At 54.8% G+C, this 27861-nt stretch overlaps 1 protein-coding gene across 1 annotated transcript in view; it reads left to right on the forward strand.

The window, feature by feature from the left end:
- The window catches only part of TSPAN18 (tetraspanin 18), a 182225-nt gene that overhangs the window by 139032 nt on the left and 15332 nt on the right, over window positions 1-27861 (forward strand). The window contains exons 4-5 of the mRNA XM_082843937.1: window positions 22727-22799; window positions 25150-25344. Of these exons, the coding sequence (XP_082700063.1) occupies window positions 22737-22799; window positions 25150-25344 (258 nt within the window). The 5' untranslated portion in view covers window positions 22727-22736. The remainder of the gene's footprint in view (window positions 1-22726; window positions 22800-25149; window positions 25345-27861) is intronic.

Consider the following 27861-nt stretch of genomic DNA (forward strand, 5'->3'; position numbering starts at 1 on the left):
ATTTCCAGGCAATTATGCTCTCCCACTTTCTTCTCTGGGCTGGGCCCCCAGATTTCCAGATGAGTGAGGATAACAGAAATCCTTCCATAGCCACTGCAGGAACTGAGGAGGGAGGTTTGTGAGGTTCTAAGCCATAGCATAATGCTGTGTGACGTTGGGCAAGCCACTACACCTCTCTGATCCTCCCATCCCTGAGCAGCACAGTGGAAATGGTAATAACACCTCCTCAGGGCCAGCTTCACAGGTGTGCAACCTGGGCAGTGGCACAGAGCCTTGCATTTGGTTTAATGCTCTGCCGCTGCCATCTTGAAAGTCTTAATAACTTTTGAATAAGAGACGCCTCATTTTTACTGGGCCCCACAAATTCTGTAGCTGGTCCTTCATCTTCTGACAGCGTTTTAGCAAGAGTTAAATCAGAAATGTGTGAAAGAGGCCCGTGCAGAGATTGATTCCTCCCTCCCTCTCTTCCTTCTTTCCTTCCTTCCCCAAACGTCCACTGAGCACTCACTCTGTGGCAGGTACTGTACGAGATGCTGGGATTCAGCAATGAACCAGGCATTCAAGGGAAGGAGGCAGAAGAAAAATAACCGGAAGAGAACTTTGTTGGAGATAAGTGTCAACAAGGGGATAGACGTGACTGGGGAGAGGGACTATATTAGGTTGTTGGGGAGCAGGGCTGGGGGTGGTCAGGGAATATCTCCCTGAGGAATTTGATCAGAGACCTGAATGAAGTGAAGGAATATGCTGTGTGGAATATCAGAAGGGAGAGGCAGAAGGACCAGCAGGTGCAAAGGCCCTGAGGTAGACGTGCTCTTACCATGTGGAAGAGATCAGTGTGGCTAGAGCTGGCTGGAGTGGGGTGAGGGAGGAGGCGGGTGGTCAGAGGTGAGCTCAGCAAAGTGTGGGGGGCCCCGTAAGCTGTTGTGAGGATGCGATGGGGGTAAGTAAATGGCTGGGGGGTAGACGATTCCTTCAACCAGAGCTGGTTGTTTCTGGTCCCCCATGGTTAGTTAGTACCTGGAGGCCAGAATGACAGGGGGAAGGATGAAGGTGTCCCATTATCCTCTGGAAACCCAGAGACAAGTTGTCTCTGGGCAGGAATGAGTGGCAGCCCCTCTGCTGTTGGTGAGGGATGACTCTTAGCTCTCTTCTTCCTCTGACTGGACAAGAGCTGTCCTGGTCCCAGGGCTGGGAGGCTCCATCTCCGGCAAGCTGTGTGCGATCAAAAGGCCAACCCAGGGCTTCCCTGGTGGCGCAGTGGTTGAGAGTCCGCCTGCCGAGGCAGGGCACGCGGGTTCGTGCCCCGGTCCGGGAAGATCCCACATGCCGCGGAGCGGCTGCGCCCGTGAGCCATGGCCGCTGAGCCTGCGCGTCCGGAGCCTGTGCTCCGCAACAGGAGGGGCCACAACGGTGAGAGGCCCGCGTACCGCAAAAAAAAAAGGCCAATCCAAAGGCACCCCGACGGTATCTGTGCCAGAAGAGCCCCCAAGGCGGCCACCGCAATTCATCTTCATAAGCTTTGTCCCCTTCCTCCAAATGAACTCCAAGATATGAAGCATGAATACCAGGGAGTGGGGCAGCCAGGCAGCCTCAGTCTCAGGTCCGGAGGACAGAGCTGGAAGCTGTCCTGTGCTGGCTAGCGGTTATGCAGAGACCCCTGCTCCCTGCCAGTGGCCTCAAGTCAGAGGACCACAGCTTCCCTTCCTCCAAGCTTTGTGACCCTGGGGAAGGGGTGTCCCCTCTCTGGGACCCCATCTTATCTGTAAATAGGGATACTAATAGTGACATGAGGATTAAATGAGAGGGCAGCCGAAGCACATAGAACATGGGAAGTGTTCCCTCCCTGGGACTTTTTGGGAGTTGGGGCCCAGCCCGAGTGTCACCTCTGAGACTCTGCAGCTGGCCACAGCCCCCCTGAGAAGTGAACAGAAGAGGGCGAAACCATCTGAAGCCAGCACATAACGCTGAAGCCCCTCAGAATATGCTGTGACTGGGGGCAGGTCCTCAGAGCTCTCATCTTTAACATGAAAGAGACGGACTCTAGGACCTCGGGGGCCCCTCAAGCCTTGACATTCTCTAAGATGGGAAAGTGATGGAGCCCTCCGTGACAGCCCATCCACCAGGACACCACTCCACTCTGGTTGGGGGCAGCAGACTGCAGGCCCCACATACACCTGGTGGCCCTAGAGGGACGGGCCTGCAGGCTGGAGGCTCTGGCCATCAGTCCTTCTGCAACAGGCCTAGGGCTCCTGCTACCGCAGATGGGAGAGGGGGAAGTGTCAGGCTGTTGTTACAAGCCTAGACCCTGGAGCAGCCCTGCTGCTTTCTAGCTGTGTGGCCTTGAGCAAGTGACTTAACCTCTCTGAGCCTCAGTGGTCACAGCTGAAAAGTGGGGGTAATAAAAGCATCTACCACATAGGGTTGCAAGAGCCAGTGAGAACCGTGTGTGGCCCATGCAGCTCTGTAGACGTGCAACACATTCTTATTGTTCGTTCTCTCCTGGTGAACTGGTTCCACAGATGAGGGCGGGGTCCCTCCTTCCCAGGTCCTGGCTTCTCAGACCCCTGCCACCCCCTGAACCTCTGCCACTGCCCCTGAGGGCCAGTCCCCTCCAGGAACAGCTGGGCAGGTATAACCTCGTGACAAGGACAAGACATCCCGGGAAGAAAGGGTTTCTCTGATCATCACTGATGAAGTCGGGCAAAGGATCCCTAAGTCCATATTTTGGAGGGAAAGGGGACCTGAAAATGGCGTGAGGTAACTGAAACGTAGCAGAGAGAAGGGCACGGCCCTGGGCTTTGGAATGCACACAGGTCAGCCCTAATCCTAAATCCTTCAGGGTCTTCATCCTAGTTTTCTCCTCCATGAGCCAAGGATATTATACCTTGCAAAGTTGTCAGAAACCTTCAGTGGCATGTATGTGAAAATATATATTCTCCACCCAGGGCCCAGCAATGTGAGTGGGCCTTCACAGAGGCCCCGCTGTATGCCAGGCCCTGTTCTAAGCCTACTCCATATTTCATTCATCCCAGTTGACTGGGAGGCACTGGTTGCCCCAGGGCACAGCTAGGAGGTGGCTTATCCCCACCCCCATTGCCTCACTCGGGTAATGGATCCAGGATTTTCTTTGGGCTTATCTCTTACTGGAACATTTACCTTGGAAAGTCCAATATGAGGCCTCTACAGAAAATGTTTCCCACAGGATCTGCTCTCCAATAACATTTACTGTTCAGAATTACACCCAGGAAGAGACAATTGCTGGAGTAATGGCCTGAAGCAAAATTCAGAACTATCTGGCCAGCACTCACCTCAGCTCCGGGTGCAGCCCTGCTGCCTAGGCCTGCCTGGATGCGACCCAGGTCTGCACAGCGGGCAGGGACCTGGTGGCTCTGGAGTCACCTTCGAGGAGCTCAGAGGCGCTTGCTCAAGGTCACATGAGCGCCCGGGGATAGGCTCAGACTGGAGCCCAGGATGGCCTCATCCTAAAGCCTGCTCTGTACACCCACCCCCCTCCCCATCCCCGTGGGGTCCCTGGGAAACCCCAACCTTGCCCCTTGAACTTGCTGAGTGTTCCTCTTTCTTAATTATTGGGCAGCCAGGGGGAAATGAAACACCTGCTACGTTCTTCCTTTTCTCAGCAAGGAGGCTCCCCCAAGATCCCTCTGCCCCAGCAGGGCACCGGCAGTCCTGAGGCTGCCTTGGGCAAGCAGGCTTTGTACAATGGTTCACACGTGCAGATCCTCTAAAGTAAACGTGGCCACTGCCCGCTGGGGGTCACACTCCCAGGGTAGGGCTAGGGGATCTACGTCCAGGCCCCCGAAGAGGTGGGCTTTAAGAGAAAATGTTTCCAGCCTCCATAAGCTGGTAGCCTTCCACCCCTGCAGGAAGTGGTCACAGTAGTGTGTGTGTATGTCTGTGTGTGTGTGTCTGTGTGTGTGCACACATGTGCATGTGCACTCAGAGAGGGAAGAGAGTGCAGACAGGGTTGAGACTCGGAGATGGAGAGGCAGAGGGGAAGCCCGCCACTCAGGACCCGAGACAGAGAGAGGGGGCTTAGTCCAGCCACAGAGCCAGCTGGTAGCCGTGAGGTCCAAAACTGAATCCAGATCCCTGGACCTTTTATCCTTATATCCTCTGGGGTTGCAGAAAAAGTACCAATTTGCCTGATTGGAGCCTGGCCTGAAGTCCCCTCTGAGCACCCCGTCCCTGACAAAATAGGGGACACACAGGCAAGTGGCACCACTGATCTGTGTGGTCTGCAGGGCAGCTGAAGCGCGTGTGAGTGGCTGTGTGGCCTCCTTCACCGCCACGCTCAGACACACCCCACGCACCCTGAGATCGGCGTTCACAAGGGGCGAGACCACCTGCCCTCTGCCCCCAGTGTCCTTGTCTCATCGGGGCCTTCTTAAGCCCCTACCCCTTTATTTTGCTGACGTTTAGCTCTGGAGGCTACAGACCGGGCTGTATTTACATTTTTAAATGAGGAGGTCTGCTCATCAAATATTCAGGCCACCATTTCCATTTCTAAAAGGACGGTAAGGAGTACTCTCGACCCGAAGCCGAGCCAACGACACCCAGGTGTTTGCTCAGCGTTGGTGCTGGGAGCCACAAAACTGTGGATGAGCAAAAGGCGTGGCTTCTGAATGAACAACAAAAGCTTCCACTTCTAGAGCTTTCCGTGGCAGCACAGTCCCATCCACGTTCACAGGACCTGCAAGATCGCACGTTTGTTGAGGCTCAGAGGGGCCGAGGCCACAGAGGTAGCGAGTCGGGGAGACAGTTCCACCCAGCCGTTCTGATGCCTTTGGCCACTCTGCAAGCTGCCTCTGCAGAGAAGCCCCAGAGGCCGGCGGGTGGCAAGTAACTTGCTCGACGTCACACGGTTAGTTAGCAGCAGAGCAAGTTCCAGACCCTGAGCCCCCAGTTCCCACTGCAACACTCTTTTCTAGTGGGTTTCCTAATTCTGGAGAGCTCCGTGGTTTGCCCCACAAACTTAGGGACATCTTGGACACCCTCTAAGCCCAGATGCTGGAACTACCTGCCTGGGTTCAAATGCTAGTCTAATAGCTGTATGACTCAGGGCAAGTTAATTTACTTCTCTGGGCCTCGGTTTCCTCATCTGTAAAATGAGCATACTAATCGTACCCACTTCATAGATTATTGTGAATCAGAGGTTAATAGATACGAAGCATTTAGAATGGTGCCTGACACACAGGAAGCAGTCTGTAAGTGTTAACTCTGATCATCACCACCATAGCCACCCTGCGCCCCTCCCCAGGGATGCAGAAGCCATGACTGGCTCAGATCCACCCAAACTGCACACCAGACTCCCTGCCCCTTCTAACTGCTATTGGGCCTCAGCAGAGAAGAGAAGAGGCCTTCCAGGCACAGCAGACTAACCCAAGGGCACATCCTCGGCTTGTAATGTGCTCTGCATGGGTCATCTGTCATCTACTAGAGCCTCAGAGAGGGGCCAAGCCTGCAGCAGGCAGGCTGCCAGGGCTGCCCAGACACTACCGGCCCATTAGATGAACAAGGTGGGGCTTTCTGCCCCATTCTACAGATGGAGAAACCAAGGCCTGGAGAAGTTTTATTTTTTATTATTAGTTATTATTTTGTCAGAAGGAAATAGAAGTTCTCTCCTGGGGCCCTGTAAGGTCCAAATACTTGCTTATCCCTGCGGCTTCCTGGTGGGATTGCCAGCATCCTTCCTGGCCTGTAAATCAGCGATGTTTGGTGGCGCTGGTGAACAGCCTTCTGTGGAAGGATGAAGCACTCCCTTTGTCTGAGCCCGGTTCCTGTGTCTGTCTAAGCCCAGCCCTTTCCCTACCCCCACCCCTGCCCGCACCTTTCTTGAGGGCTCCTAGGAGCAGCTGGGATGATATTTTATGGGGAGGAAAGAAAACAGGTCTCTCTGACCCCTGCCTGTTCGTCTGCTCAGGCCCCGGCCCCGGATCTTCCTTTTGATTCATTTCCTCTCGGGATCTTCGCACGCCAGGCGGGACTCTCAGTCATGGTCTCTCTGCTTTCCCATTGTTTTTCCTCCTCAACCTGTCGTCATTCCGTTTATGGCAAGGGGCTGTGGCCTCCCTAATTCGGCCCAGGTGACTAGAATGAATTGCAGTTGCTCTGGGAAGACCCAGTGCCTCTAATATTTACTACCAAGCAAATGCAAGTGGGGCAGTGCGCCCTGTGGGCGTAAGGCTCGGGGCGTGGCTTGGTTCTGCTCTGGGGACAGTTTCTGGTCCCTGGGGAGTCGAGGGAGCCTGCCATGGGGTGGAGGATGCCCTGAGAAGGAGAGGACAGCCTCGCCAGTCTGCTCTCAGCACGGGAAAACTCCTTTCTGGGGAGGGAGGATGCGGTTGCCTCTGCGTGGCGCAACTCCGGGATCACCCAACTCTGAGACGCCCCCATCCCCCATGCTGCACCAGGGCATCACTCAGGCAGGAGGGATGTGAGCCAGGGCCAGTGCTGTCCCCTCGCTGAACACTGACAGGCTGAGATCCAAGGAGGCTCACTGCAGACAGGAGAAGACAAAGTGAAATCCATGGGACATTGATAGCACCTGGTGTAGTTCAAGGAGCCGTGAAATCAGCAGCATATACCTGGGGTGAAGCCCAGCTCCAATGGGAGCTGTGTCATCTCAGGCAAGCTCCTTAACTTCTCTGGCCCTACTCCCCGTAAAATACTATATAGTCATCTCTGCTCTGCTTGCCTTGCTGGATGGCTATGAGAGTCAAGCAAGAGCATAGAAACAGGAGGGCTCTGGGAGCTGTAAAGCAGAGTACCGATGTCAGGAGTTGCATTGTGATTAATGTAAAGCAGGAGGGAATTTGGTTAGATGCCAGGAAGAACTTCCCTACTTCAGGAGGAGACATCAGAATGAGGCTATGGGGATCGTCCTCCTTCCTGAAGATCTTTAAGAATAAGATCAGATCAGTTCAGCCGTTTCAAATAGTCTTGAGGTTGGCAGAGGCATTGGCCAAATGACTTTGGATGTCTTTTCTATCTCTCTCCTGACACTGTAGTCAGTTCCATCAGGCAGAAAGCGACCGGAGGCCACATCTGCATGTGTGTGTGTGTGTGTGTGTGCGTGTGCCTGTGTAAGTACCTATGTGTGTACTTATATCTGCCTGGATGTCTGTACGAGTGTCTGTGTATTATATGTTTGTCTATGCATGTGTCTGTGTGTCTGCAAGGCTGTGTCTACATTGTTGTCCATGTGCCCATGTCTTGTGTGTAGAGCAAGTGGCTGAAGCCAAGAAAGCTCAAGGCGACTCATCTTTATTCCTAAGCAGTTGGAAGGATTTCCTTTTGCCGCCCTATCCATCTTGGGAGGATGTGGACAAAGCACCAGGGTGAAAAAGGATTTTAAATTGGATCTTTATTTATTTGTTGTTGTTTTTGTTATACAACTTTCTAAATTTGGGCTAAGAACTAGATGAAGAATACCCGCTCTGGAGTGTCCTGCTGAGGCTGGAATACAGGCTTCCCCACTTCCCTGTGATCTTGGTGTCTGACTTCCCTTCTCGAGGCCTCAGTTTCCACATCTGTAAAATGGGGGCGCCTCCCTCACAGGGTAGTGGTGAAGATTAAGTGAATTAGAGCCTGTAAAGCCCTTAGCACAGTGCCTGGCCCTTAGAAAGGACTTCATACATGCCCGCTGTTACAGGTATTAGCTAGCAGTGATGTTTCTGGCCTGGCTCCTGATAGATGTAGCTAAAAGAGCACTGGCTGTGGAGCCACCCGGCCTTGGGTTCAAGTTTGCCGCTCAGCAGCTGTGTGGCCTTGGGCAAGTCGCTTCACCTCTCTGATCCCGGTTCTCAGCTGTACATTGGGAACAATAGTATGCCTGCCTCACAGGATTATAGTGAGGCTCAAAGGAGAGAATGTAACACCTTAGCATAGTGTCCGCCGCACTGTAGGCACTTAAGAAAAATAGTCCACCTGCAACAGAGATTCCCCTGGACCCTCTCCCCTCCCAATACCCCCGCAGTGGAATTCCGTGTCTCACCCACTGCCTGGGCTCCTGTTTTTATCCTTTCAGACACTAAGCACAGCAACAGAAGCCGGGAGCCCTAGGCACCCTTCTCTGATGGGGCTCATGGGGGAGGGGCTGCTCTGGCAGGAGCTGCCCGGGCTCCCCGCCCCCTTACCCCGGTTCAAACCTGTGCCCTTTCCCGCCCAGTTCCCAGGGCCCCTTAATACCCGTGAAGCCATTAAATATTTAAATTGGGCTGTGTGGCAGCCAGGTTGCCCCAGCAACAGCCCTGCATATTTTGGGATGGATTACCAAGTCTTTCAAAGGGTCTCCTGCTGCTCCAGCCCTAAGAAGGATGAACCGTGGGAAGCAAGAGCGAGTGGGAGGGAGGGCTGGGGGCGTCTGCTTCCCAACCGGGGCTTATAGATGCAGTCACCGTGGGAAACAGCCAGAGGTCTCGAGGGTCAGAGAAAGGGCAGGCTTCTCCCCAGTTTTCAGGAGTCTGGACCTGAATCCGGGACTCGTGCCCGCCAGCCTGTTCTCTTCACCGGCTTCCGTCTTGTGGGCCTGTTGTCTGGTTTGGGGTCTGACCCCAGTTCTGCTCTCACCAGCTGGGCCACGGTGGGAAAATTGCTCACCTTCCCTGGGCCCCCGTGTACTCCCGGGTAACTTGGGATAATTCACCCATTTCAGGTGACGTTGGAACAGTGCTCAGCACGGCTCCTGGCCCACGCAAAGCAGTAGCAGTTATTATATTGATAATATTCCCTCCAGTACCCCCTGTGTGCCCTGAGGGGACTCAGAGGAAGTGGGAGACACAGCCCTGGCCACCAAAGGCCTATGTCTGGTGGAGAAGGTCTGCCAGCAATGGTAAGTGCTGAGGATACATCCAGGGTTCCCTGGCCCTGTCCCCTCCAATCCCGGTGTGAGTATACAGTGGCTGCGGCCGCTGGCTCCACACTCACCTTTCCCAGGGGCCTGGCGTCGCCTGGGATGCGTTTTGAGGCCGGCCCTCAGGTGTGGCAGGGGGCACCCAGGCTAGGAGTCTGGACTGTGCCGTCCAGCCCTGACCCTGCTGTGTGTCCTTGACTCTGCTGCAAGTCCCTTCCCCTCTGGACGCCAGTCTCCTTGGCTGCAGGATGAGGGTGACTCTGAGTCACTTTCTCGGGCAGCCTCCCTTTCCGGCCAGCACAGATGCACCAGCAAACCGTAAGGCTGGCCTGTTCCCCCCTCCACTTCATCCTGTGAGTGCCCCTTAGGAAGTAAGCCTGAGGGGATGAGGCCAGTCCTGCAAGTTTCTTCTGATCTCCACCTGGACTCTGCTCTTCAGTTCGCAAAGCACCTCCTCTCCTATATTTTATTCCATCTCAAACCCCTGGGGGAAACAGAAAAGACTGCTGCCTCTCTCCCCAGCCCCAGGCTCTCTCCAGAGGCAGGAGGATTTCCAGGGAATTAAAATCTCCACTGCAGACAATCCAGACACGTGCTGGCTGGTCCCAGCAGGAGGCCAGTGGCGTGGAATCATCGTTCAGTTTTCTTCCCTTGGAGGGAAGGCAGAAGATGGGGAGGCTGGGAGGAGGCCCTGAGCCACGCGCTGGAGGCTGGGTCACGTCGGAGAACCTGGGCTCTGGCTGCCCGGGGTGATGGGGCAGGGACGCTGGGCATCTGACTGGCAGACAGCCATTGGCTGGTTCCATGGTTACCCTCCTAGATTTGGGGAGCATGATATTTTCAGCCTGCTTGGAGCCCTGGCCTTCCAGATAGACCTCAGGGGGGTTCTCACCTTGAGGTCTTTGAACCTGACAGTGTAGACTCCCCCCCACCCCCCAGGGATGGATCAGAAGGAAAGACCGACCGGTAGGCCTCTCCTTGAGCCCACAGAATCCAAATCTCAGGGCTGGAACCTGGAAGTTCGAGGGCTGAACAAACTCCCCAGGGGCTTCTCAGACTGGCTGGCTCCCTGGCCTCCACTTCCACCCAAGCTGCCTATTCCTGCCCTGGGCAGGAAGGTGGCCACGTGTGGCTATGGTCAGTTTAGGGTTCTGACACCCCTCCTCTTCCCTGCCCCTATGGTCCCCTTTGCTCCTGCTGTAAACTTTCTGCCCCTCTGCTGGGGGTGGGGGCTGAGGGGAAAGGGCATCCTCTTTCCCTTTCAGGGAGGGAGGGATGGAGATTGTGAGTGACAAACTGGATTGATGAGCCGCAAGTGGGGTGGGGCGTTACTGTCAGGGATGAGCTATGTCTAAGGCAGGAGTGCCTGTCCCAGGGTCCGCGGATGACATGGAACTTGAGGAATTGGTGAACTTGGGGGAGGAGATTATATCTTTGCTTTCACTAACATCTAACTGAAATTGAGCATTTCCTCCAACTATGATCACAGGCAACAAGCCATAGCTCCATTAGCTGTACTTGTAATGTTGCCATCAATATATAGAAGCAGATACTTTCATATCACCCCAAAACTGTTGCAGATTTCAATAGTTATCGAACCTATCACTGGATCTTAAATTTAATAGGTTGATAAAGAAGTATTTGCATTTTACAAATGTTTTTTAAATATTCTTGTAACCATATTTTAATATAATTGGTTTAATCCTATGTCTTTTATTTTATGTAGGGTTGGGGGAAAAGTGAGAGACCCTTGCTAAGAGCTGAGCTCTGGGATCAGGCCAGGGGACCCCTGCAGCCTGGTTGAGTGACCTGAGGCAGGCCGCTCATCGTCTCTGAGCCTGATTCAATCACAGGTCAGCGGGGAGCAGACCCACCTCCTGGGATTCTTGTGAGGATCTGTATGCCGTTAGTTCAAGGCCAGGTATACAGTAAGAGATAACTAGCTGCAGGCTCTGGTTAGCATAAAGACTAACAAAAGCTTCCAGGAGGCCCCCTGGAGAATAATGAGACAGACTCAGCCAGGTGAAGCGGAGGTGTTGCTGGAAGTCACCGCTTCCTGTGCCAGGCTGGGCGGAGAACCCACGTCGGGGAGAGGGCTGCCTGGAGGCTGGGGACACGGTGACACTTCCTAGCACAGGAGGAGCTGCAGAGACAGTCTACTGGCAGATCCCCCAGACCCAGGTCCCCCGGGGCTGTGGGTTCCCCCCAAAGGCCAAGGGTGCTCACTAAATGGGGAATGAATGAAAGAACATAAAAAGGAAGTGTTTTCTGATATAAATTGCCACAGAATAACGGTTGGTTGGGAGGGAGCTTGTTCTTTGCTGATCCAGAGAGGCCGTGGGGTGGACACTCTCTGGATCCCATGGAAGCAGCCAGGTTGCCCACCAGCTTTTGGTGGAAGGTGCAGAGCCTTCCCAGAGGCCTTTGCAAATGGGCCATCTCAGTGCAAAGGCAGGAGGATGGAGCCATGGACCCATCCCAGGAAGTGTCAGGGATGAGCGCCTTCTGTGGCTTGAGTCCAGTCCAGGTCCATGGGGCAGGGGGCAAGGATTGTGGCAAGGGTCACTCTGGGGACCAGCAGCCCAGAGTCCCCGGGCCACACCTCTGGAGGACAGCCAGGGCAGAAGGATGGGAACCCTGCTTTGTCCCAGCAATTTCTCCAACCTTGGGCCAGGGATTTCATCTCTCTGAGCCTCAGTTTCCTCATGTATAAAACAAGAGTGCCTGTCTCCTGGGGTGGTTGGGAGGATTCGATAAAATAATGTGTGTAAAATGCTTTCAGAAGTCAAAATAAATTAAGATGTTTGTCTTAGTGGGCTGCCTTGAGTGGTGGGAAGAGCAGTGGGCTTAAAATCAGGAGTTCCTGGTTCTGGCGCTGCTGTGTGACTTTGGGCCAGACCCTTCCACTCTCTGGCCCTCAGCATCCCCCAGTGTGGAAAAAAGAGAGCTGGAGTCAGCCCTCACTAAGGCTTCCTTCTTTGAAGATTCTCTGATGGCAGAGGAGAGGGCTTGCAGCAGGAACATGCAGTGCCCAGACCTGGTTCTGCTCACAGACTACAGACTGTGCTTTCCCAGACGCTGCAGCCACTCTGCTTCCAGTGTGGAGGCCGGGGAAGGCTGTCATTTAGGTCCGCTACATCCACCACAGGCTCTGCCCCCAGGAGCCTAATTAGATGTTATCCCCCATCAGCTGTGTCCATGTCCCCGTGTCCGTGCTATCACCAGGCATGCCAGGATTTCGGGCCAATTGCCTGTTTATGAGACCGTGTATCTTGGGATGAGGCCCAGCAGGCACCGCCAGCTAGCAAATAAGTACCCCCCCCCCCCGCTCAGCTTGGAACCTGATGACAAGAATCATCGTTCTTCTGACACGCCTCAGTCCCAAGTCCTGATGAAGGAACACTTGCGTCTTCGAGTCAGGCAAACCTGGGTCAGTTCTGGCTCTGGGGCCTTTCTAGCCCCTTGGAGACTTAGTTTCCTCTTCTGGAAAAGGGAACGATGGGTATTTACCTACTGATAATTTGCAGATCTCTTTGGAGGATCATTATAGGTAAATGCCCATAACACAATGGCTTGCAGTATTCACTGAGGCTCAGTAAATGTCGGTCCCTGCCCTGTCCTCCACACACAGGCCCCCCAGCTTCTAGGCTCCCCGTGCAGCCCCACCAGGCAGTCGGCACTTGTTTCCCTTCCTGCCCGGCACGCCCTTGGTTGAGGTGTCTGCTCCCACTCCTCTTTGAGCACCAGGTTATTAATTCTCAGTAGGCTCTAGTGAGTCCTTGAGGGAGGGAAGCCGCTGGTCTCCGTGCCTTGGACCCAGCCCAGTGCTGGCACTAGCAGGTGCCTGGCATGCACAGGAAGGAAGGAACTGGACGTACAGCCGCTCAAGTGCTTTTTCCTACACCATCTCTCCATCCACGCAGTGACCCTGGGAGTTAGAGCTGAGAATGCCCATCTCACAGATGGAGAGATGGAGGCTCAGGTGGTGAGGAAGCTGGCCCACGTCTCACAGCTTGTTGGGGGAGGAGCCGGTACTGGTTGGGACCCAGGTGAGGCCGCTCCCCTGGGACCCCCTGAGGCTCTTCCCTGCACCACAGCGCCCTCACCTGGCCAGAGTGCAGACAAGACGTTTCTCGGCTCCCTCCAGCCCAGATCTACATTTGCTTCCTCCGATGGGGGCTTCTCCATCGCCCCTGTCCACCTGCCTTCTTTTCTCTCTCTCCAGAAAGCATGCCCGGGGCCTGGGGGCGGTGAAAGTAAAAGGAGTGATTTATGAACTGAGCTGTTCTTCTTAATCAGAGAACCCCTCCTGGGCCTGCTCTATGCAGATGGGACTGAGCCGCCATCTGGGGCAGTGGGATTGACAAGATTAATAAAGCTGTCTGGCCCAGGCAGGGGCCTGCAGAGGAGAATGCAGCAGTGCTGCGTGACCCCACACCGTCTCTGCCCCTCTCTGGGCCTCAGGACTCCCATCTGTCAAGGGATGGCAGGATGGGGTCATCCCCCAAAGGCCTCCAGCTGGCATGGGGGAGGATGCTAGCCAGCTCGCTGGGACACTGCCTGGTCGCCTGATTCAGGGCAGAGCAGCACTGGGTTGGAAACTTTGGAGACTGGGGCATAGCACCCCCTCTTTCTGGCGTCCTCTCTCTTGTGCCACGTCCATGGATCAATGTCTTATCAGGTGCTCTGGTTTGGAGTCTAGCAGACTTAGGCCTGATTCATGGCCAGGTGGTCTTACTAACCATATGAATGAATCCAGGCCAGTTAATTATATTCACTGAGCCTCAGTTTCCTCATCTGTAAAATGGGATAATAATGATACCTACCTCCTAGGTGAAGATTTAATAAGAGGATGCAGGAGAAATGCTTAGCAGAGTCTGGTACATGGTAAATGCTCAATACTACTAGTTATGATTAGGCTCAATTATCACAAAATTGGAGCAACTAATTTGACTTTGGGGCCATTTAAAGGAAAGATATTTATATCCATCCTGACCAAGCCAGATGTCCATGGTCTGCCCCATGCCCACCTCCACTGATAAGCAGTGAACACGGTTTGGGCATCCACCTATTTTCAATATATGAGGATGCGGATAATAATAGCTCCCCACGGGAACAGTGTTTCCAAGAGTTTTCACATCATATCGCTTCATTGCATGAATTCTTACAACCACCTTTGGCTTCAGAACTGAGAATCACAGTTTTCATAGGAGCACCTAGCGTCTCAGGGAGAGTAGGGATTTTCTGAAGGTCTCCAGGATGCTGGCCAAGGCAGGTGCCGTCCCAGACTGTGCAGAAGCAGTGGCGATGGCTGAGCAGGCAGGCGTCTCCCAGGCCATCCTTTCCCAGCTTCCCCTTAGTGTAGATCTTCACTGGGTGAGAAGACAATCAGGGAGGGGGCATCCTGGTGAAGAGGAGGTGAAGAGACGCTGGAGATTCACGCGGAGCTCAGCACCTCCTCCCCGCCCCCGGGTGAGCCTTCTGCATCACCCAGGCCTCTCATCCCAGCCTCAGTGTCCAGAGGAAGGTGGTTTGTGTCACACTCAAGATGACCACCAGCCTGAGATGCTGGGCAGAGGATGGTGCTTTGGGGGCACCAGGGCTGGGACGGGGCAGGGGAAGAACGGGGGTAAGAGAAAACTATGACCCCCTCCCTGCTTCCCTGAGCCCTGGGGCTGGGTGTGGGGTGCATCTCCTGAACTAGACATTGGGGCTTCCATTCCTTAGGCCACAGAAACCCGAGCTCTAGGAAGGACCCTGAGTTGGCTTCATCTTGCCCTGTGAGCCATCCCTGGATAGAGTTCCAGCCCAGAGCTCCTTGGGCCTTGCCTAGACCCCGGGGGCTTCTCCCCCCAGATGTCCACCCAGGTGGCAGTGTCCTGCCTGGTAGTGACAGTGTCCTCCCTTCTCCACACCCCGGGGTCAATTTCAGGGGATCTGTCACTGTTCAGATGCAGCTGGGCTTCTGCCCTCTTCCCCACTCCTGGCCCCCAGCACAGTTTTTCTAACGTCTCGCCTGGAGTTTTAGAAAGAGCCTCGGATCTCAAGAGGGTGCAGCAGCTTTGCCACAGTTAAGCCTCAGTTTCCTTCCATAAAATGGGGCAATAGTCCACCCTGCAGATCTGTCTTGAGGATTCACCATAATCATGTGAGTGAATGCAGCCCTTTCCATGAAAGCTGGCTTTGATTCTGACTGCTGGGTGTGGCTTCTTGGTCCATCACTTACTAGCTGTGTGATGATGGACAAGTCACTTCCTTCTCCAGGTCTCGGTTTCCCCATTGTAAAATGGAGGTGATGGTATGATATCTACTTCCTAGGGTTGTTCTTGGCATTTAATGAGCTCATGCATGTAAGCATATAGCCCAAAGCCATACAGCAGATACCGAGGCAGGCAGCTGAAGAACTTGCCACGTGTGTCTGTTTAGGCTAAACAGCAGTGGGGTACCAGTTCCTGGAGCCTCAGAGAGCTCTCAGGAGGGCCCCTTCTCCTGCCTTTCCCCACCTCTGCCCATCCCCACATCTACACTCCCTCAAAACTTACTCCCCTGCACTGTCCCCTTCCCGGTGAAAACTCCCTAACTGCCCCCAGTGGAGTTACACCAGTGGAGTTACACCAGTGGAGAGTTTGTCCTCCTTCCTGTGGGCCCCCAGCCCTATTATCATCCCTTCCCTTGCCTCCCCCAATCTCCTACCCCCACTGCCACCCAAGTGTTGAGTTCGTGCTTGTTTGTATCTCCATTTCCTAACACAGCACCCAGCGCAAAGTGGAGTTGCTGAGCAGATGGGTGGATGGATGGATGGAGGGATGGAGGGAAGGATGGAGGGATGGAGGGAGGGAGGGAGAGGAATCTTTCACCTACCGTCCCTCATCCACACCACTGATGATAATGGGAAGAAATCTGAACAGGTACCCAAGACGCAGAAATTCCCCCTTCCTGCTCATGGGAAGGCCCACTGCAGCCCAAGCTCCCCCAGACCTCAGGTTTTCCCTGGAAATGTCCTCTAGCCCAGTGTTTGAGCAGCAGCCGGCTATGGAATTCCCCACACATGTGACAGAACAGGCGTCTCCATCTGGGCCCGTTTGACTGCTGAAATCACACCCCCATTCCCACTGCTGGGAGCTGGCAGTGGAAAGGAGGAAAGGAGCCTTCTGGCAAATCCTTATGCAAAGCCTAAGGCACACTTTCCAGCATCAAATTTCTCTCCCCTGGGAGTCAGAGTTTCTGGGGAGGGTGTTTGATTTACGGCGCTCTGCCAGCACTCTCTCTGCTGAGGCATCAGCGCAGATGCCCAGGTGGCATCCAGGGGGCATCGAGTTGTATGGGCCACCACACCCACCCTCTTCTCCCCGTTCATCAGCCACGTGCAGTAGTGTGTCAGCAGAGCTGAAGCCCATGCCAGAAACCCCAAGTCTCTTGAAGATGTGGTTCCCCATGCGGCCCCAGCAAGGGCACCCGGGAGCTGCCATCTGGGCAGAAGGCGGGCATGGAGTGCGGGCCTCCCCAGCTGGAGTGCCCCAGGTGCTGAGAGCTTTTCATTAGCGCTAACGGGCCCAGATCAGCAAGGCACTGGCCCAGAACGTGCGTGTCCGAAGGGGGATCGGGTGTTCATAAGCAGCTTCTGTTTTTTTTTAGCGGTACGCGGGCCTCTCACCGTTGCAGCCTCTCCCACCGCGGAGCACAGGCTCCGGACGCGCAGGCTCAGCGGCCATGGCTCACGGGCCCAGCCGCTCCGCTGCATGAGGGATCTTCCCTGACCGGGACACGAACCCGCGTCCCCTGCATCGGCAGGCGGACTCTCAACCACTGCGCCACCAGGGAAGCTCCATAAGCAGCTTCTTGAATGGGGCTGCTCCTTATAGCCTTACTAGAATAATTGAATATTCTCTCTTACAGAACAAGCTGGGCCAATAACGGAAATATACAGGAAACCCTCTGAACAAGAGACTGTCCCGCTGACATCAGAACTGCCCAGGTGACAAGTCAGCAATTGCTCCCCCCTTCCCCGTCCCTGTGCACCCCTGTGCCATCCCCTGATACCATCCTGTCTCCCCAGCAGACCTTTCTCAGTCTGTCTGTCTGTCCCTTCCCGTATCTCTTCTTCTGTCTCTTTCCCTGTCTCTCTCCTTCAGTCTTTCTCCATCTTTCCGACTTTGTCTGTTTCTCTGATTTGCTGAGTCTCTACTGTTCTGTGTCTGTTTTCTCTTTTCCCACTCTTCCTGCATTTATTCATTCATTCAGACATAGGAATTGAGGACCCACATGTGCCAGGCACTGCTCTAGACACTAAGAATACGGCAGTGAACAAAGCAAGTCCATGCCTTTCTTTTTTTTTCTTTTTTTTTTTTTGGTACGTGGGCCTCTCACTGTTGCGGCCTCTCCCGTTGCGGAGCACAGGCTCCGGACGCGCAGGCTCAGCGGCCACGGCTTATGGGCCCAGCCGCTCCGCGGCATGTGGGGTCTTCCCGGACCAGGGCATGAACCCGTGTCCCCTGCATCGGCAGGCGGACTCTCAACCACTGCGCCACCAGGGAAGCCCAAGTCCATGCCTTTCTAAGCATACATTCTAACAAGGGAAGGTGTGTGCTACCAAAATAAATAAGTAAAATATTGAGTGTGGAGAGTAGCTACCGGGCAATGGCCTGGGCTTCAAGAAACAGGGCTCCAGGGCTTCCCTGGTGGCGCAGTGGTTGAGAGTCCGCCTGCTGATGCAGGGGACGCGGGTTTGCGCCCCGGTCCGGGAAGATCCCACATGCCGCGGAGCGGCTGGGCCCGTGAGCCATGGCCGCTGAGCCTGCGCGTCCGGAGCCTGTGCTCCGCAACGGGAGAGGCCACAACAGTGAGAGGCCTGCATACCACAAAAAAAAAAAAAAAAAAAAAAAAAAAGAAACACGTCTCCAGGCCCAGATCCCTAATTGGTTTTGTAACTTGGCCACTCTCCCCTTCCCTTTCACAGCCTTGGTTTTCCCATTTCCATGGTGAGGGTGTTGGGCCAGATCAGTGCTGCTCTACCTTTTCATGGCCAAGAACTTCTTTTATTGAAATGCTGGTGACATAAGTTATACAAGGGCTGGATTCTAAATCAGTGCTTACACAAACAGTAGTGTCACGTAAAAGTTCCCCTTAAAGCCCTTAAACACCTGGCTTTGTTATACATGAAACAGTCAGTGGCATCCGGGGGTCACGTTGAATGATAAAGCAGCCATCTGTAAGCACCAACCCTCAGAGGCCAGGGGCGGGGGTGGGGGGGTTGCTGTGAAGGGCACAGGTGTCTCGAGACCATGAGAGCCATGGCAGCAAGTCCACGGCTCCCACCCAGCATCACCCTGGGGCAGGCGCCCACATGGAAGGGCAGCTGGACCCACAGCACCTGAACTGCTTTCCCAGCACGCTTTCCCTGCGCCTGTGGGATTTGAATTCACATGAGGGCAAGTTTGCCTGTGATGCTGACTCCTCCATTTCCTCTCTCTGGGCCTCAAGATTTAAAGGATTGGGGCTTCCCTGGTGGCGCAGTGGTTGGGAGTCCGCCTGCCGATGCAGGGGACATGGGTTCGTGCCCCAGTCCGGGAAGATCCCACATGCCGCGGAGCGGCTGGGCCCGTGAGCCATGGCCGCTGAGCCTGCGCGTCCGGAGCCTGTGCTCCGCAACAGGAGAGGCCACAACAGTGAGAGGCCCGCGTACTGCAGAAAAAAAAAAAAAAGATTTAAAGGATTTTATCGGTCAAACAGCACTGCCTTTACCAAGTCATCATTTACGAAGTATACCTTTCTCCCTAGTTCATTTACTGCCGAGTCATACATACCTAGCAGTTAGAGCTTCTGAACAACATGACAAATAGGGTCCCACCCTGGAGTGGTTTAATGGCTCCAAAACCCAAGACACTTGCCCCTTGAGCCAGGCGGTGCGGAGGGGATGATTTGTGAGGTGTTACTTGAAATCCTGAAAATGGCTTTAGGAGATTGCTAGCCTTGGGGAACCCAGTATGAAAACCACTGACCACACTCCTCCTCCCTGAGCAGAAATCCTCCGGATCAGAGTCCTTCTCTCTCAGGGTCTGAGAAAGCAGGGCAAGGAGGGGAGGGGAGGAACCGCCGCGTGTCAGGCCTGGCGTGAGAAGCCCTACATACGTTATTTATCATTTAATCCTCAGTCCTCTGATTTCCTGAGCAGGTCAGCATTCCTGGCCCCATTCTGCAGACACGAAAGCAAAGGCCCAGAGAGCTTATGTGATTTGTCCACTGGCCCCGGGGCTAGAAGGAGGTGGAGCCAGGACCCGCGTGACCCTGCAGCCCCACTGTCACTGCCACCCTCCGCCCCGGGACCCTGTGGGCTCCGTGGAATGGGGAAACCTCAGTGGGCCTTTCACCCCTGGCCCCAGGGAGGGCATGGCCTTTCCATTTAGCAGAGATCCGCCCCCTCCGTCTCCTTCCTAAGTGCCTTTCGAACATCTTTTTGGAGGAACAGCCAAGCCTTTGTACCTCCATGGTCTGCAGTTTCTTCTCAATCCGCCTTGCAGAGACTATGTTCTACTCTCCTTAGAAGTAAATTAGGGCACTGCGTGGTGATGGGCTTAGCGTCCAAAAGGCTCCATGGGTGGGTGGAGCCAACATCCAGATCCAGGCAGCGATTGGAGGAACCATGTGTCTGTCACTTTTGTCTGGCCAATTGGCCGTGGAGGTGTGTCCCCACATTCAGGAGCCCCTGTGGCTGGTGGAGCTGGCAATAGTTGGTCTTTTGATTTTAGCCGGGCCGTGGGCGATGACGCAGGAGGCCGTCTCTCTGGCCACTGGGAAATAAAATGGCATAAGAGGTGTGAAGACGAGCCTGAATTTTGGAGGAAAATGGATGAATGGGGCGAGGGAATTAGCATTCATTGAAAATGATGATGTGGCTCCGGATTAAGACAGACATGGGTTCAAATCCTGGTTCAGGCACTTCTATGCTGTGTGACCTAAGACGAGTGATTCCATCTCTCTGAAGCTCAGTTCCCTCGCCTGAACAAAGGGAAATGACATTACCTAAATCCAGGAGCCTTACGAGGATTCAGTGAGATTGTGCATGTTCCTCCGCACATAGTAAGAACTCAAGGACAGCCAGCTGCTACTCGCTGTTGCTGTTACCAGCTACCACACACCAAGCTCTGTTCTCAGTGTTTTCCATACATTATGAGAAAGGCATTATTTTTTATACTAATTTTAAAGAAAAGAAACTCGGATGTATGCAGTTCAAGAACGTGCCCCAGGCCACCACCTAAGCAACTGGGATGTGATCCTCTGTCAGGCTGCAAAGCCCTCTGTCCGCTCTGCACCCTGCCCTGGAGCTGACGCCTGGGCTTCCCTATCTCCATCCACCCTCCAGCTCACATCATCTCTTTTTCTACTGCTTCACCTTTGAGGTTGTCAGAGGCTCTTCCCAGGAGACACGTCCCCTTTTATTGCACTCGTCTGGGAGCCCAGCACTCCATAAGCCACCCATTAGATGTAATCTCTAATGAATGTGGTACATAATAAATACAGGTAGCCCGTTTATGAGCTGCCATATTTATTATGCCCCTTAAATGCCAGAGAGCCAGAGCCAGCTGAAGCCGGATCAGACCCTGGAGAACAGCTTTGCCTGGGTAGGCAGAGGAGGGGGCCCCAGAGCCTGGCCCCCCTGCAGACTTCTCAGCATCTCACTGGGGCTGCCCCTCCTGCCCTCTAAAAGCCCACCCAAGTCAGAGCCTGATGGCAGGAGCTGACAGCCCATCAAACTCCATCTCCATCCATTGCAGATGAAGACACTGAGGCCAGAGAGGAAGTGACTCGCAGAGCTGGAGCCTGGGGCTCCAGACTCCCAGTCCAGTGCTCCTTCTGCCCTGCTGTCTGCCTGAACAGTGGTCCCTGGACCAGGTGGAGCACAGGATCTGAAGTGAGCTGAGGGGCATGCTTACAAGCTCCAGGATGTTGGGCACCTTAACCTCCCTGAGGCTCAGTGTCCTCATCTGTAAAATGGGCACAGTGCTTCCTGCCTCATGCGGTTGTTGAAAGATTCAGGACAGTCACTTCATGGAGCTGGAGCGTGGCTGGCAAAGAGTCGGTACTCAACGAATGTTCTTTCCTGTCCTCTTCCCCCTTTCCAAGGACGACAGGGTCTCAGCAGATGTGTGGAGTTTCATCAGCCAAGTGCCCAAGGGAGAGGGGGCCAGCACGCCGTGCCTAGGGTGCACGTGTTTGTCCTGGGGTCCTGACCTCATGGGCAATGATAGCCCAGTGAGTCACCTATGACTGTAAAGTTAGGTGTGTTCCTAGTAAGAGCTGTTCACTCCACTCTGAGCCAGGTGCCGTGGAGAGCCCTGCCATAGGACGTCTCATTTAATCCTCACAACACGCCAGGATGCAGGTCCTAAATGCCCACTTTCAGATGAAGAAACTGCGGCCCAAGATGTTAAGTCACTTACCAAAGACACAGAGGTAGAGAGGTGTGACGAGCCAGGATTGGAGCCCAGGTATGTCTGGCTTCAGAGCCCATGCTTGGAACTGCCATGTTTAGATGCAGGTTAGTTGCTGCTTCTAGAAGGTCAGCGATGGAGGAGATGGCGGAGGGCTGGTGGCTTGGTGTGGGGACCTGTTCTGGAGGAAGAGAGCCTGGGCTTGGGCATGATGCAAGAGACAAGGATGACCCACCATCAAGGATAATGGTTTACAACCTGGTGGGCGTGGCATGGACCAAGAGATGCTAGCTAAACAGGCCCGCCATACCCATGGGTCCCCACTGAATCTCAGCCCTCCACTGGCTGCTGGGAGGATGGGCCCTGGAACAAGGGAAGGAGTAGGTCCTCCTGGGTCTGTCCCTCCTCTCCCCAGGGCTGTCAGGAAGAAAGCGTAGCAATATTGAACATTGTATATTGAATATGACCGTGACGGTGCGCCTTGAGGGATGACGTGCGATGGCAGGTGCCGTCTGCTTCCGCCGGGCATGGGGAGGGCTACATCTTGTTTTCAAGCCCCAGTGCCTGGCATCCAGTCGTCGCACAATAATGTTTGTTGAATAGAATTGTATTCAGTGACCTGCTACCATGGGCATACTCTTAGGTAGGGACGGGGAGACTCCAGGGGGAGGTGGGATGCTCTAAGTCTCACGATAGAGGTAGTCAGGGCGGGGGAGCATCTGGGGGCTTGGGGCCCCAGGAGGTGCCTGCAGCTCTTTCCCTGCAACACCCCTCCTCACTGGACAGGTCCTTCGAGTCGGAGGGTATGTGGGGTAGTAGGTAGTTTGTCGGACCTGGGTTCTAATCCCGCTCTAGGACCTTAACAAGTCCCTCAAGGCCCTGAGCCTTAGTGTCTCATCTACCAAATAGGAGGCTCATGTCTGCAGTCAAGTAACATCATGATGTCACACCTCTGAGCACCTGCCACACTGGGTACCTGCTAAGTAACATCATGATGTCACACCTCTGAGCACCTGCCACACTGAGTACCTGCTAAGCATATTTCTGCGTTATTTCGGTTAATCCTCCCAACACTGCTGGGGAGGAAGCTTCTGTTTTTAATCTCCATTTTCAAGTTGGAGAGAGCAACAGTCAGAGAGGTGGAGTAATTTGCCCAAGACCACACAGCAAATGAATGGCAGAGACAGGGCTTGAACCCGGGCAGGCTAGCTCTCGAGTTCTCACTCCTAACTCTGGCCTCACAGGGCAAAGCACCGGCCCTGTGATAAGGAGGTTGTTATCAGCTGCCCTCTTCCCCCCGTCGGCTACAAGGGCAGGCTGGTGTCCACTGGGACACCCCAAGGAGGAGGAGAGGAGGGAGGGGCAGGAGATCTTTTCGGATGGGGTCCCCCAGTGGGAAGGCTGAGAGGGCCTTGCTGTTTTGTAGGGGGAGCACCATGGAAGGCGACTGTCTGAGCTGCATGAAGTATCTGATGTTTGTGTTCAATTTCTTCATATTTGTAAGTATTCCTGGAACATTCCCGGGGTCTCCCCAGGCCTCTGCGGGGTGGGCAGGACTGACTGCGGCTTGAAAGTCACATGGGGCTGAGTCCCAGGAACAGGAACAGGGGCCAGTGCTAGAAGCAGCTCTACCTGCCCAGCTGGGGGCTCACGGCGGGGAGGCCCCCAGCAGCGCCCACCCCACTCCTAGCGCCCACCATCACAGGAGAGATGTTTTGCACAGCCCCTGGGATGATGCTTCAGCGACTCTGAAAAAGAAAAGATAGGGGCCTCAGTCCTGGCTACTATCTTGAAATCTGACCCCTGGTAGGGAGTTGCGGGGGGAGGATGGGGGTGATCAGAGGGCAGCGGGGAGCCCCACCCAGCCCTGACCCCGCAGAGCAGTTTTGCACAGCGGAGCTGGATGGGCGGAGCTGACAGAGCCACCTGATGAAATCTGAAACCTCTCTGGGACCAAGAGACCTGGCTTCAAAGCCCAGCTCTGCATCTCTCCAGCTGTGATCTGAAACACATTTCACCCCTCTGAACCTCAGTATCTTCATCCTTTAATCTCCTCCCTCAACAGGTTTTTTGCAAATGAAGCAAGATTAGTTTAGGAAGTGCCTGGAATGTGTCAGCTCCATCCCCATCCAACCTATGGATTCTACGCGTGAAAGAACAGAGGCCCTGGGGGCTCAGGTGGCCAGCCCAGCGCCCTGTAGCACAGCCCACCTGCTCTGCTCAGACCCATGGCCTCTCCCAGGAGCAGAGCCACGCTCATCGTGTGACCCCACCTCAACCTTTGACCTTAGTGCAGCCAAGACCTCGATGAGTAAACATCTACTGATGTCCCCCAGGGCAGGGTCACTAGGAAAGAGAGGCCTCTTCTGGTCAAGACTGACTCTTGTCGGTCTGTCTGTCACCATCTATTTTTTGTACATTTCAGCAACTCTCCTGGATTCCCTCCCCTGCCCCTAATCCTGAAGAGCAGGGAGCCCCACAGACTTGAATTCTAGACCCAACTTCCAAGCTGGGTGGCCCTGGGCAGCCCCAGTGTCCCTAGGTGAAATGGGGCTGAGTCATCCCAGGCCGCCCAGTTCATGCCTGAGCCCCGCCCTTGAAGCAGAACTCAGCACACAATTATTAAACCCCCAAACCTCCAACAGCTATGAGGAGGTTTCCCTGGAGGTTTGTGGGGAGACCAAGGAGAAAGGCGTTGCGCAGCAGATGGCGACAATGTAGATTCTGTCGTTCGCTGTCCCGGGGTCCCTCAGGCCTCTCTGCCTCCCCCGTCCCACCACCGCACCTGAAAATATCGCCTCTTGCCCCAAACCATCCAGCTCTTCCCCCAGCTTACAGACCCCCCAGCCAAGCCAAAGCTCAGCAGTTTTCTGTCGTTCCTCAGGTTCTCCCACGACACGGGGATTTCAAACACTTCCCAGCCTTTAAAATCTGATGATGCCAAAGGGTTTCTCCTGCACCAGGTCTGTTTCCAATACTGGTCTGTGCCCAAGACCAATGGAACGGATGTTTATTGAACCCTGCTAGGCACCTTCACCTCCGTTCTGTCCTTTCTTCTTATTCAGGGCCACCTTGGGAGGTGGGAAACAGTATCTTCTTTTAACCACGGGGAAGCCAAGGTTCAGAGAGGTTAAGCCACTTATCCAAGGTCACACAGCTAATAAGTGGCACAGCCCTTTCTCTGGACTAAGCTGCCTCTCTCCAAAGATAAGTAGGGCATGGAGACGAGGGCCATGGAGATGAAGACATAAAAAGAATGTGATGTGAGAGTGGTGACCCCAACCCAACTGAGAGCTCCTGTTGAGGACAGAGAGGGTGGCTTTTGTCTGTGTTTTCCCAGCATAGGTGTCAGAGCATGTTCATGGATTTGGCGAGGGTCCTTGGGGCTGGAGTCAGGGAGGCCTGGGGTTCAGCCCTGGCTCTGCCGTGAACTTGCTGTGTGACCTTCAGTAAGTTCGTTGGTCCCCTCTGGGGCTCAGTGTGGAATCAGAAGTTTGGACTGAATGACCTCATTACCCAGCAGCTCTAACATTTAAGGAGAATATAAAAGTGGTGGATAAACTCCACATGACATGGTTCTCAGCAGCCCGAGGTGGGGTGTGGGTCAGAGACTGGATCTGGAGGTTGCGTGACACACCGCAGGTCAGGGTAAGTAGGGAAATCCAGAGCAGAGGAAAACGCTGCCAGCACATTGACTCGAGCAGCAAGTGGAGTTTGTGCCCAGTCCACCGGGCACTCAGCGCCTCCGCCCCAGGGCCTCGCTCAGGGAAATGGCGTGTGTGTGTGGAGTGTCTAACCTCGGTGTCTGCCTGTTTCTTCTCCCCTCTCCTGACTGGCCCCGGGGAGCAGCTGGGTGGGGCCTGCCTGCTGGGCATCGGCATCTGGGTCATGGTGGACCCCACCGGCTTCCGGGAGATCGTGGCCGCCAACCCCCTACTCATCACGGGCGCCTACATCCTCTTGGCCATGGGGGGCCTGCTTTTTCTGCTCGGCTTCCTGGGCTGCTGCGGGGCCGTCCGGGAGAACAAGTGTCTGCTGCTGTTGGTGAGTACCCCATCCTCCACCCCACCCATGGGTGCCCCGGGCTGGGTGTTGGGGGCCCTGTGTCCACACTACGGGGGACTCACACTGAGGTCTGAGCCAAGTAGGCCATCCTCTAGGAGCGGGAGGACCACCAGCCCTTCCTACATGCATCTGAGCTTGGACCCGTGCCTGCCGTGTGGGTGAGCTGCTCCCCCGTGGACAGCAGCCTTGGACTCCGGGTCTGAACAGCCAGGCTTCTCCAAGGCAGGGTCAGCTGAGAACGCTGACTCGTGACGCTTTCTACTTGCTTGTAAGACCTCGAATATATAACTCTGTGGTAAGAGAGCTAAGATAGCTATCAGATAAATCATTCAGCTTTCGCATTTCCACTTCTAGAATAGAAATGATATGACCTCTGAAGGGCCTTTATTCATTAAATAAACAGTCCTTGACCCACTATTACAGGCCACATAGGTCACTAGGTGCCATAGATGCGTCAGGGGCCGAGTGGCCGTCCCCTCCCCGGTGGACAGGCTGGTGAGAGGCAGGCGAGCCCACGAGGATGAGCTGGGCGGGCCTGGGCTTGTGTGTGCGCTCTGCTCCGTCTCGTAACTGATGATGTGACTCCGGTCTAGTTTCTTACCCTCTCTGTGCTTTACTGTCTTCTCGTTAAGTGAGGGGCGAACCAGCTCAGCTACAGGTTGGAGCCGAACAAGACAAGCGGTGGATGTCCTGTTTCTCTGGTCTTCTGGGTTCACGTGGGCTGTGGCCCTTTGGGCCTCTGCCTACTGCCCTGGCCTTGGTGATGGGGCTTCCTCTCCTATGAGGTCCTGTGCCCCCGCGGGCTAGGAAAACCGGGTAGAGCGCAGTCCTGCTGGAGGGTAGGTTAAAAATGGCCCAGCTTAGAAGCGTGTGCGTGGAAGGGCCAGCTTGCAGACGCTCCTCATGGGTGAGCAGCTGCGTGGGTCGGGGGTTAAGTGATAGGGAGACATGGGCTGGTCAGTGACGTGGGCTTGCAAGGCGTCTGTCCGCTCCTGCCGGTGAGCCGGCACCAGCGGCTTTGGGAGGCAGAGATCGGGCACAAATGCATCCTCCCCACATTAGAACAGACTGTACACTCTCCATTCATGTCACAGATAGAAAGTGAAATCGGCTGTGATATGTGTGACTCAGGCGCCCTGGGTCCCTCTGGCCTTGGGCAGCAGGGTAAGCAATGCAAACTTGCCTTCTGGAGAGAAACAAAGAAACCCGAGGGCGCCCCCTGGTGGAGAGCTCTGTACAGTGTCCGACGGTGCAGGGAGAAGTCTGGGCTTGGGGAGCTGGGGACTTTGAAAGGAGCTGAGTATGGGTCCCAGGACACACCAGAGCTCCCTTCCTACATCACTCCTCTGCCCACCCTGCATCTCAGCCCCCAGGGCTCATCCAACGTTAATGGGCTCATTCCTGAAGCCAAGACAGGAAGCCGGGCTGGGGCTCTGGAGGCCTCGCACGCCCTCTCGAGCTGAGTGGCTCGCGCAGAGCCTGCCAGCTGGACAACACATCGCTCTCCGCAGTGCCTAGGGGAGAAGGCTGAGACCCCGGGGTAGGAGGGGGTTTGCCCCAAGCCCCCTGAGAGAGTTAAGCCCCGGCTGTGGCCGGTGTGCCCACCAAACCTTGAAGTCACCCCTTCCCATCCCTTCTTCTGCCTCCTTCCTCCCGTCTCTCTTCAGTCTCATTATGTGTGTTTCTCCCTTTCTTTTCTCGCTCTTTCTCGGCCTCTGTCTTCCTCTTGGTTTCTGTGCCTAATGCCTTTCCTTCCCCTTCTCCTGGACCACTCCCCCTCCCCCGCCCGCCTCTGCCCCCTCTCCCTGCCTCTTTCTTTACTTCCCCTGCTCCCTTTCCCCCTTCTCCTCTCCTCCCCGCTCTCCCCTTCCCCTCCCCTCCCCTGTCTCTCTCAGAACCCTAACACACATAACCCTGAGGTCACGGTGCAGGTCAAAGCCAGGGGAGTCTCGGACTCAGGTCTGCTGTCTCAGACCAGGGCTGCTCCAGAGGTCCTAACCTGGAATGGACTCAAGTGATCCAAACTCACCGCAAATTATGTGCAAAATATGTCAGGTTCTCCATGTGTGTGCCTGTACCTAGTGTATGTGTGTGTGGTGTGCATGCTTGCGTGTTTCTAGGGCCACCACGGCTTCTGGAAGGTTTTCAGAAAGATTCATGAAACATAGGAAGATCTGCTTTCTCTTCCAACCTGGACTCAGCTGTGTGGTGGTTCCAGCCGAAGAGGGGCCCCAGGTCTCACCCCTCCCAGCCACTGCATCCTTTTAAGATGTCTGAGCCGCCTCCTTGCCCTTCAGGGAAGGAGGGAAGACTTACCTTGAGAGAAGCCAAGAGAGAGTGACTTTAGTCACCTCTGGAACTGTGGCTTAAAGGCTTGCAGAGAGAGGAGGCCTGGGGATAGGAGTTAGCTGGGCACCCCTCTGCCTCGCTCTGAGGCTAAACCCCAAGGGGTGTCAGTGACCCTTAGCCCTGGAGACAGTGAGTCTAATGTCAGCT

Source organism: Leucopleurus acutus (genome assembly GCF_964270905.1).
Source record: "Leucopleurus acutus genome assembly, chromosome: 8".
NCBI classification, from domain to species: Eukaryota; Metazoa; Chordata; class Mammalia; order Artiodactyla; family Delphinidae; genus Leucopleurus; species Leucopleurus acutus.